This window comes from Callorhinus ursinus, unplaced genomic scaffold, assembly GCF_003265705.2.
Source record: "Callorhinus ursinus isolate GAN/ISIS: 27379988/994484 unplaced genomic scaffold, GSC_fseal_2.0 scaffold52, whole genome shotgun sequence".
In the NCBI taxonomy this organism is placed as follows: Eukaryota; Metazoa; Chordata; class Mammalia; order Carnivora; family Otariidae; genus Callorhinus; species Callorhinus ursinus.
In genome coordinates, this window is record NW_027397114.1 from 7474988 (window position 1) to 7486196 (window position 11209).

The window sequence follows — 11209 nt, forward strand, 5'->3', positions numbered from 1 at the left end:
AAAGAAAGAAAAGTAAAATCTTAAAAAAAAAGAAACCGATCAGAGGGCAGACAGAAGTGATCTGGGATGTATTGGCTACCATGTAAAGCTAATATAAAACTCAACGATGGAGGAGATAATCTCGGATAGAGTATCTCAGTATTCTGTATTAATAACCACTCATCGTGGAACGGAATTTCCTCACTTCAGTAGGGACACCAGTAAAAAAAAATTCACATTTTATTTTCTGGGGCATAGAAGTCTGTTAAGAAATAATGAGCTATCTCTCATTTAAATGCTTAATAATATACATTCTTTTAACACATACATATAGCACCTAATTTCATGTCTCTATTTATGTGTCATGCTATAGGTTCAGTGCCGTGGCTAGAACTGTGGGGCTATTCTTACCCTTGAATAATTTACAGTATAATTGAGAAGCTGAGATTTAAGGCAATACAAGTGATCCTGAAACCCAGAAGTAATCTCTCTCCTTTGATAGTCGGAAGCATTTTATCTGGACTTTTGTAACAGTTCTATTCCAGCCTGTAAACTCTTGTATGTGCATACCACAAGCTCTTAACTCACTGCAAAATAGGTAAGTGCTCAATAAACACTAATTGGCAGAATAAGATAAGAACCTACAGGTAAGTGTGGAAAGTGTTTGTCATTCAGCAATGATGACAGCATCGGATTTTCCAGGATGATCCCAACATCATAAATCCTTTAACAACCGAACGTGAAGCAGTCCAGCATAGTAATTAGAGCATGGTTTCTGGATTCAGTCAGCTTGGATTTGAATCCCAGTTCTGACAGTAATTAGCCGTATGACCTTAAATAAATCACATGCTTGATTTCTCTGTGACCCAACCTCGTAGGTAAGAGTATTACTCTTGTTTGCGGTGAGGAGTGATTGAGTTAATATATGCAAAATGCTTAGAAAATTGCTTGGCACATAGTAAACATTTCTAAAGTATAAGCTATTATTTGTTACGATTAAACCCGTGCCTCTTTCCCAAAAGGACAAACAAGAAATGTTTTTGTTAGTCCATGTGTCTTTTGCTTCAAAAACACAGTATTATGTTTGTCCAATAAACACAGTAGGCATTAATCTCTTTAATTTGACAGTAAGAATTTTCTTCACACGGTTCAGATTGGGAAAAGTAGCAATGTTTAAGGTTACATAGCATATTGAGGTCAGATACAGATCCAGAAACCAGTCATTTTCGTTCTGTGATCAAAGTAGATCAAAGTAGGCACTGAAGAAAAACACTTGTCTCCGAAGGGCAGTACCTCTTCATTCTTTGGGGAATGCAAGCAAGGTGCAGCAACATCCCTATCTTGACAAGAACGCAGCAACTCCTTGCGGCCAGAAAGCCTCGAGCGCAGGCGCAGCTTGCGCTCCAGTGCTCTCTGGCGCGTGACAGCCGTGCGCTCCACCCCACCCCCAACGCCGCTAAGTGCGCACGCGCGCAGTCCGTTCTCTATCCACCCCCACAACGCGCACGTGCGCGTTCGCGCCGCTCACACTTCGGCGGAGGGCGCGCGCCCCGGAAAATTCCACACCCGGGGAAGCTCCACCCTATGCGCCCTCTCTCGTGCCCTCGGCTCTTAAAGCCTAGTCCCCATCCCAGCGGCCTTTGCGGGACCAAAATGGCAGCCCCCGTGCCGCGGGGTTTGTTTTGTTTATCCAAAGCTCTAGGATGGTGGTCTCGTCAGGTGGGTAGGGGCCGGGTGGGTAGGATTCTAGGGGCTGAAGGAGGCCACAGAGTAGAGGGGAATACTCGCTTTGCAGCTGTCCTTGGTGGGCTTGGACGATACAAGTCGCACCTAGTTACGGAAGAGTTTGAGGTAGACGGGGCCCCGCTACTAAGCTAAGTGGCGGCGTGGGGAGAGCCCCGTAAAAGCCACGAGGACGAGCAAATTCTCGGGGATGAAGTTTCTCCAGTGTGGTTTGGGTCTGTCTGGCGGGTTGGTATTAAAGGGGAAAGAAGTCATGGTTTGGAAGCTGGGCTCGCTTCCCCTTGGTTCTTAGCATGTTCTAAATTTAACAGTTGGAAAGGAGGGAGTTTTATACCGTCACTGTACTGACTGAGTAAAACTCACGGTCAGAGAGAAAAGAGGTCTGGCTCTTAAAGACGTTATTGATCTTTTGGGAGCTAGAATGACAGAATAAAGTTTACAGTTAGGCTCCCAACAGAATGAGCAGGTTGTAATCCGAGTAAATATAAGGAAGATGCCAAGAGGAGGACTTTTCTTATGCTTTAATGATAGCATTGCTCTCTTTTCAGTGTTGGGTTGATGTTTAAGTTTCCCATGGGACTGAAGGTTCTTTGAAAGCAGAAGCCTTGCATTAATCAACTCTGCATCCCTGGGACTTGGCATAGTCGTGTACTATGGAACGTACCAGAGGAAAGCCTTTAGTAAATGTTGAGTGGTGTTAGTAAAGGTTGCTTACAGGCTTCTAGTTAAGACACCCATGAGTGTTTCCCCACTGATACGTGGCTTTATAATTGTTCCTAAGTCATTCTTTGGATGTGCCCTTTCTGTCTTTGCTTAGAGTTTCTTCACGGTAGATTTCTTTCCAGGTCCCCTTTATCCTAACCTTTTCCTGTCTTACAGCCAGTCCTGGTGACTCAGTCCACAGTTGTAGTTCCAGTGAGAACTAAGAAACGTTTCACACCTCCTACTTACAAACCCAAATACAAATCAGAAAAAGAGTTTATAGAATTTGCCCGGAAAGCAGGTCTGGTCATTCCTCCAGAACGTTTGGAGCGTCCCCTACATCTGGCCTGTACAGGTGAGGCATGGTATTTCTGAGACCCTGACTGAATTTCCTCCTTTCAGAGATATTCTGGAAAATGGAATGATTTAAACCATGATTGACTGTATTTAACTAACTACAAAATCAGCTCAGCCCCAATAATGATTTACTTTGTGTTTCCTATATTTAAAAATGTTTTATTTTTATTAAAAGATTTTATTTATTAATTTAATTTACAGGGAGAGACAGCGAGAGAGGGAACACAAGCAGGGGTGGTGGGCGAGGGAGAAGCAGGTTTCCTGCCAAGCAGGGAGCCTGATGCGGGGCTCTATCCCAGGACCCTGGAACCATGACCTGAGCTGAAGGCAGTTGATTAACCAACTAAGCCACCCAGGCGCCCCTTATTTATTTATTTTAAATATAGAGAGAGAGCATGCACGCGCACATGAGTGGGAGGAGGGGCTTAAGGAAAGAATCTCAAGCAGACTCCCCACTGAGCTTGGAGCCCTACTTGTGGCTGGATCCCACAGTCCTGAACTGAAATTAAGACTCAGATGCTTAACTGACTAAGCCACCCAGGCGCCCCTCATGAGGTCATCTTTGATCTTGTTTACACACCTGTTCTTAGAAGGCAAGGGTGAAATTTCTCCATTTTGTACAAGAAGAAATTGAGGCTCTGAGAGAAGACTTAAATTATCTTATTCTGTTTATTTCTAATGTAACAGAGTTCCCTGTACGTGGAAGTCTACTTTATTAGTCCACTTTATACCATGGTACCTCTCAATTTTATATGACCTCAAGATGACTAGATGACTTTTTCCTCAATCTTTCAATGCCTACTTGTTTTCTTCTTTCACTACAGCTGGTATCTTTGACACCTACGTTCCTCCAGAAGGTGATGCTCGCTTGTCATCTCTTGCAAAGGAAGGATTGGCACAGAGAAGTGAGCGATTGAAGAAGAAGGTGGCATCACAATTGTCGTAGGTATCTGGGACAACTGGGAATCAAGAGAACACAAATTTCTTGTTGCTATTTTATTCCAGAGAGGCCATCTTAGGTGAATTGGGTTGGACATAACTCCTTTGATAACTTGACAGTATATTTTTCTCTGTAATAGAGTTTAGTTAATGTAGAAGAATATGGGCTTTTTGATTCTTCGCCTCTCAGCCTTCATTGGTATTTTTGTCACATCAGTTAGGGAGGTGACTTAGAAGTTTGTAGAACACTTTCTTGATCACATATTTTAAAATTTTAAATAATAATAAAAGCATATTTATATGGGAAATACCTTAGAGTTTGAACTACGGAGAATAAAAAGCCAAAAAGGGTAAAAAAGACAGACCTGTTTTACGGAGCTAACTAGGTCTTAACTAAGGAGCAGAAACCAAAACCTTCTTAGTCTCTCTTTTAGTTGAAAGGATGGAAACATTTAGTATTTGTCACTCAGAGGTTCTTTGGGATTGTTTATAGTTTTCTGTGCAGAAGCATATTGAGTCTTTATTAATTCTTCATGTAGCCATAATTTATTTCTCTAAATACAGATCTTATCATATCACCTTTCCATTAAACCTCTTCTGTGGCTATTACTTGAAGAATAAAATCCAGACTTCAGTGGTATTCACAGCTTTTTATAAATCTGGCTCTTGTCTTCCTTTCCACTGTCATCTTCTTCTTTTTTTTTTTTTTTCATGTTTTATTTATTCATGAGAGAGAGAGAGAGAGAGGCAGAGGCAGAGGGAGAAGCAGGCTTCCCACGGAGCAGGGAGCCCAATATGGGACTCGATCCCAAGACCCTGGCATCATGCCCTGAGCCAAAGGCAGATGCTTAACCATCTGAGCCACCCAGGCGCCCCTCCACTGTCATCTTCTTAGTCCACTTTTCTCATCCTAAATCAGCATTTCCAAACTAATTGCCAGTTCCTTGGCAGTGTTGTGCTGTGATTCTCTGTCTTTGTACATTCTTTCCTTGGCCTTGAAAATGTCTTTTTCCTCCTCCTTTACTTGATAACTCCAGCTCATTTCTCAAGAACCAGTTGTGCATCATGTCTGCTTTTAAGCCTTCCCTGACTCTTTCTGGAGCTGCCTTTACTGTAATTGTAACTGTGCACCTACACTTACTATTTCTTCTTTTTTTTTTTTTTTAAGATTTTATTTATTTATTTGACAGAGAGAGACACAGCGAGAGAGGGAACAGCGGGGGGAGTGGGAGAGAGAGAAGCAGACTCCCCGCTGAGCAGGGAGCTCTATGTGGGGCTCGATCTCAGGACCCTGAAATCATGACCCGAGCCGAAGGCAGATGCTTAACGACTGAGCCACCCAGGCACCCCTATGCTTACTATTTTTGATAACTGATTTCCTCTCATGTATTTCTCTCTGGGATTGTGAGCTCTTTGGTGGTAGGGTCCATGATGATGATGAACAAAAGCACATATGGTTTTATCATGGACTTATCATATATGGGAGGAAAACAGCCATTAAATACTTATTGCACACAATTAAATAATTACAGGTATGGTGAAGTATGAGTGCTTTGGGATCACATGACAGGGAAAGATAACTTGGTCTGGGAGTTCAGGGAAAGCTTCCCTGAGGAAATGACATTTAAAGCTGGGACCTAAAGGATTGCTTACAGTTAGCTAGGTAGAGGGGTGTCGTGAGGAATAGCTTTCTAGGAAGACAACAGCACAAGGAAGGCTCTGAGATGGAAAGAATGCAGAGGGGGTGTCAGATTTTGTCAAATGCTTTTTCTGTGTCTATTGAGATGATCATGTGATCATTGTCCTTTATTCTATTGATATGTTGTGTTACATTAATGGATTTTTGAATGTTAAGCCAACCTTGCATTCCTGGGATAAATTTCATTTGGTTACGGTATTTCTCATCCTCCAATATATTTAACTCTTTGATTAGATCAGCATTCCCTGGTTACATTATTATAACTATGAAAAAATACTGTCAACAGCTGAGTCGTGCAGTACATTTTCATGACTTTTCCTGCGTATTTTTTTTTTTCCTGGAGTTAAGTTGTGTTTTTTTTTCCTCATTTGCTTACAGAACTTCTAGTTGTATAAATTTCTTCTCAGCACATTGAAAACATTAAGTATTTATTAATTTCATTTTCAAGAAGAAATTCCTCTTGACCTTTCTTACTTGTTTCTGTCTGGACTGATTGCTCTTTAGGCCCACTGAACATCTTGGGATCTAGTTCTGTCATCCTCCTGATAACTCCTTTTGTCTCGCTCTGCTCTTGTATTCCTTGTTTCCTGGATTTTATGTCTGTCTTTCATGGTTTATGCTGTTATTTTGGTGGAGCACATTCCTCAGCAGCTTCCTGAGAAAGGGTGCATAGTAGATACATGAGATCATTCAAGTCTAAGAAATACTCTTTTACTCTCCCACTTCATTTATAATTTGCCCAGGTGTACAATTCTGAGCTAAAAATAATTTCCTTAATTAATAGCACTGCTCCATTGTTTTTCTAACTTCTAATGTTGCTAGAGTTAGAAGCCTGATGTCATTCTGATTCTTGAGCCTTTGTGTAAAACCTGTGTTTTATTCCTTAGTGCTTATAGGATGTTCTCTTTGATGCCAGAATTCTGAAATTTCACTATAAGAAGCCTTGGTCTTTCATTAGAATGATTGATGTGTGAGTTAGAAGGTTGAATTTACAGGACTTGGAACATTCAGAAAACAATTATTGAATAAGAGGACAGACATTAATGACAGTTAACGTAAGCTGTGAGTTATGGATATTATATGAAGTTTTTAGAAATGATTCTTGGGGTACCTGGCTGGCCTACTTGGTAGAGCATGTGACTCTTGATCTCCAGGTCGTGAGTTCAAGCCTCACGTTGGGCATAGAGCTTATTTAAAAAGTGAAAAAAGAAAGAAATGATTCTCATACTTAATTTTACAGAATCCGGAAGATAAGAGAACATGATCCGAATTTTAAAATAAAGGACTTCCCTGAAAAAGCTAAGGATATTTTTATTGAAGCTCATCTTTGTCTGAACAAGTAAGTGAATTCTATCTTATACCTGTTACGTTTTCGGCAGCTGTTACTCTAGGCACAGATTTTTTTTTTCCTTTGGTTAAGAGTTCTAGAGTGACCTAGATAAGTCTAGGTGTGTGTTTGAGCCAGCCAGGCGGCCCCAGGTTCAGTTTTTAATGTTAATTTCTTATCTTAGGAATTCTTACATCATATAGGTATCATAAATTCTGTGTCCACGTCTGAGTATAATGTGGGCTTAGGACTTTAATTTTTTTAGTTCCCCCCAACTCAGCCCTAGACAGAGAGAAGCTTTATCTCTCTACTATTTTTGTAGTCTTCCTTTGTTGCAGGTGCAGGACTTGAAGGTCACAGCTTTGTGCAGTGATCTCAATTCCAACTCCCTGCTCTTTGAGGGTTCAAGGATTTAGGAAGAGTGTTCCTAGCCATCAGATCCTATTTCTAGATCCGTTTAATCATCCCATATGCTGTCATGATGTCAGGTTGTGTTCTTTCTATTCTGGTTTTAGTTCTCTTTCCTTTTAGCATCTAGGAAATTTACCTTTCTTGTGAACTAGAGCATTTTAAAATGTATGTGTGTCTGTGTGTATTATATCCCGTCCAACATTTCTAGATGTTTATAGTGGGCGTAGTTTCACATGAGCTCAGTCCATTATGTTGCCAGAAATGGATGTCTTCCTTTTAATTTTTAAGTGTGAGTTCTATTGTAGATGGTAAGTGAATTCCTAGACAAGGGAACTTATTTCTGCTGAAGATCTCTAGGCTAGGACAGTGAGGAGGAAGAGTTCATTGAGAGGTGCCAGGCCTGGTGGTGGTTGTAGCTGTCATCAACACTCAGGTTAGTGCAGTCTGGTCTAGTCTAGAGCTACAGTGGGGGAAATGGCTTGGGGAAAATGACCTTTTCTGTTAGGAGTAGAGGTGCAAGGGAAGCACGTGGACAGAATTAATCCCTTACCCACTCTGGGATTAGGGACAAGATTATTTGAAGGAACAAAGATTTAAACTTTCCAGGAGTTATTAAACTGTGGGGAAAAGTCATGAATGTGTATGTGAAAGACACTAATTCATGCCTGATCTCAGGTTTATTTGAAACCCCTCAGCTAGGAACCTTCTAAAATCCTGTATGTTCAGGAGCTGGGGTTTGCTGTTTGTTTTCTTACTATTCCTACATAGGATCAGCCTGACTAAGTCACTCTGGTAGCAGCAAGGATTGGAGGAGGTGGGGGGTGGGGTGGAAGGAAAGGACCAGAAAAGAGAGCTGCTTATTTTTTGGCTAGGTTCGCAGACAGTGTAAGATGTGGGACACCTGTGGGGCGCCTGGGTGGCTCAGTCGTTGAGCGTCTGCCTTCGGCTCAGGTCATGGTCCCAGGGTCCTGGGATCAAGCCCTGCATCGGGCTCCCTGCTCGGTGGGAAGCCTGCTTCTCCCTCTCCCACTCCCCCTGCTTGTGCTCCCTCTCTAGCTGTGTCTCTCTCTGTCAAATAAATAAATAAAATCTTAAAAAAAAAAAAAAAGATGTGGGACACCTATCTGGCTCAGTCGGTGGAGCATGCGACTCTTAATCTCAGGGTTGTGAGTTTGAGCCCCATGTTGGGTATAGAGATTATTAAAAAAAAAAAAAAAAAAAGTGTAAGGTGCAAGGCCAATCCAGTTGGTATTGATGATATGTCTGAGGTAAGAGGAGATGAGATGAGGTTTTTGATTTTTTGTGTTGGATTTGTGAGGGTCTCTTGCCCTTCTTAAGGATGTATGGTAATTTCTGAGAAATTTATTTCTGCTCTTGAGTTTCAAACATAATTTCACTCTGCAGTTAGATCTCAGCGTCTTTTAACCATGTTCATCTTTATGTGCTCAGGACTTAGCATATTACTTGGCTTATTGTAGGCATGCAGAAAATGTTTGTAAGAAGAATTGTCCATTTTGAGGGCCATTTTCCACTTTCGGAAGGGGTATCATAAAGCAGGAGCCAGTGATCTATATCTTTTTCTTTTTTAGCTCAGACCATGACCGGCTTCATACCTTGGTAACTGAAAACTGTTTTCCGGTAGGTCCTCAACCTCCTTAGAACTGTGGGATGCCTGAATGGGCAGATTCCAGACATCACCTCTGGTTTCTTAAGAAGGATCGGTTTTGCAAGTACAGGAAGTTTAAGGCAAAAGCTGAGGTTCCTTTGTTTTTGGCTGAAAGGTCCTGACTTGACATGGACTTTGGTACGGGCCCTGCGTAGAAGGAAGGAGAAAGTCCCACAGTAGGCAGCACTGAAACCTCAGGCTCTGGGGGCTGAGGTCAGGGTGCGGGCTGTATTAGGCAGCCCTCTGTGCACCTACAATATAATAAAGGATCTAGCGAGCATTCAGGAGGCTTACATAGTGTGTTAACCAAGGTGCTAGGTACTTGGGGAGATGCCCCAATATGGGGACTTTGTGGTTCAAGAATAAGAACTTTAGGGATGCCTGGGTGGCTCGGTCAGTTAAGTATCTGCCTTCGGCTCAGGTCATGATCCCAGGGTCCTGGGATTGAGCCCCACATCGGGCTCCTTGCTCAGCGAGGAGCCTGCTTCTCCCTCTCCCGCTGCCTGCCGCTCCCCCTGCTTGTGTGCGCGCGTGCTCTCTCGCTATCTCTGACAAATAAGTTAAAAAAAAAAAAAAAAGAATAAGAACTTTAGTTTCGGGGCACCTGGGTGGCTCAGTCGTTAAGCGTCTGCCTTCGGCTCAGGTCATGATCCCAGGGTCCTGGGATCGAGCCCCACATCAGGCTCCGTGCTCCACGGGAAGCCTGCTTCTCCCTCTCCCACTCCCCCTGCTTGTGTTCCTGCTCTCACTCTCTGTCAAATAAATAAATAAAATCTTAAAAAAAAAAAAAAAACTTTAGTTTCTATCAGCTCAGCCTCATCTCCCTGTGGTCACATATAACTGATCTGGTCCTCGCAGGCTAGCCTTTCTATCCCTGTAAAATCCCATTCTTCAGTGCTAGCCGGCGAGGGGGGATAAGACAACATATATGCAGTCAACAGATATACATGCAATAACTAGCAGGTTATGAAAGTATAAGGGAGGGGCACCCAGCCGGCGTTGTTGGCAGAGCATGCAACTCTTGATCTCAGGTTGTAAGTTCAAGCCCTATGTTGGGTGCAGAGATTACTTAAAAAAAAAAATCTTTAAAAAATAAAAAATATATTTAAAAAAGTATGAGGAGGGGGTAATGGTGTATTAGATAAGCTGACATTTTGGAGTGTGGTTTTCACTGATTTGGAGAAGGTTCCTTAAGAAGGTAGGTGGGTCTTGAGTGACTGATTTGGATGGAAAGGGTCATTTCGAGGTGGGCTTAAGCAATAGTTTGATCAAAACTCTGGAAAGAGAAATAGCAGGCACAGGAAAGCATTTGGTGGGATATGTTGTGTGATGTGGCTGTAGTATCGCTGGAGGTGAGAACAGGTGTGGAAGGATGCACCAGCTTTCCTAAAGAGAAGGAAAACCCCAGTTGACCTTGTTCTCCTCTGCCTTCAGGACATGGTCTGGGACATCACCTATAAGACCGTCCGCTGGAGCTTCATAGAATCTTTAGAGCCACCACAGGTGGTTCAGGTTCGCTGTTCGAGTCTCCTGAACCAGGGCAACATATACGGCCAGGTCACTGTCCGCATGCACACCCGGCAGGTAGAGGCACCAGTCTGCTTTCCTCCTCGCTTTTCTTCACTCTCAGGTCAGGTACCTACCTCTGGAGTCCTGGGGACAGCTTCCCAAGACTGGGCTCTAAGGAAAGGTGGTTCACCATGGTCTTCTTCGCTCGGTCAGTGTGCCCTACCCAGTGCTAGATGTTAGCTCTGCTAAGACAGGTGTGAGGATGCTCTCTCCCACCCTTCCTGATCCTCCCTCTCCCACCTCTCCAGCTCTAGTCAAAAACCCTCCAAGAGGAAAGTGTCAGTAGTTGATCACTTAGTCTAGATCAGAATTCGGAAATAATTTGTCCTACCCATTAAAAGTTTTTGTTACGGTTGTTTTAAAAATGGTTGTGTGGCATAAAAAATAAAAACAAAACAAGAAAACCAACTCTGAGTACTAACAGGCCAGATTTGCTTTCATCCTTGCAGACTCTGGCCATCTATGACCGGTTTGGCCGGCTGATGTACGGACAGGAAGATGTGCCCAGGGATGTCCTGGAGTATGTTGTGTTTGAAAAGCACCTGGTAAATCCCTACGGGAGCTGGAGAATGCATGGCAAGATCATTCCCCCATGGGCACCCCCTAAGCAGACCATCCTTAAGGTAAGTGTGATTTAGGGGTGCCTGGGTGGCTCAGTTGGTTAAGCGACTGCCTTCGGCTCAGGTCATGATCCTGGAGTCCCAGGATCGAGTCCCACATCAGGCTCCCTGCTCAGCGGGGAGTCTGCTTCTCCCTCTGACCCTCTTCCCTCTCGTGCTCTCTATCTCTCATTCTCTCTTTCTCTGAAATAAATAAA

General features: G+C 43.0%; 1 protein-coding gene across 2 annotated transcripts in view; it reads left to right on the forward strand.

Moving 5' to 3' along the window:
• Positions 1-1512: 1512 nt before the first annotated feature.
• The window catches only part of MRPL45 (mitochondrial ribosomal protein L45), a 10342-nt gene continuing 645 nt past the window's right edge, over positions 1513-11209 (forward strand). Inside the window, exons 1-7 of one of the 2 annotated variants that reach the window (XM_025859268.2) lie at positions 1513-1698; positions 2602-2779; positions 3606-3723; positions 6660-6758; positions 8747-8795; positions 10258-10407; positions 10842-11015. In XM_025859268.2, coding sequence (XP_025715053.1) covers positions 1564-1698; positions 2602-2779; positions 3606-3723; positions 6660-6758; positions 8747-8795; positions 10258-10407; positions 10842-11015 — 903 coding nt within the window. In that variant the 5' untranslated portion in view covers positions 1513-1563. The remainder of the gene's footprint in view (positions 1699-2601; positions 2780-3605; positions 3724-6659; positions 6759-8746; positions 8796-10257; positions 10408-10841; positions 11016-11209) is intronic. The other variant, XM_073883828.1, reaches the window with a different exon arrangement.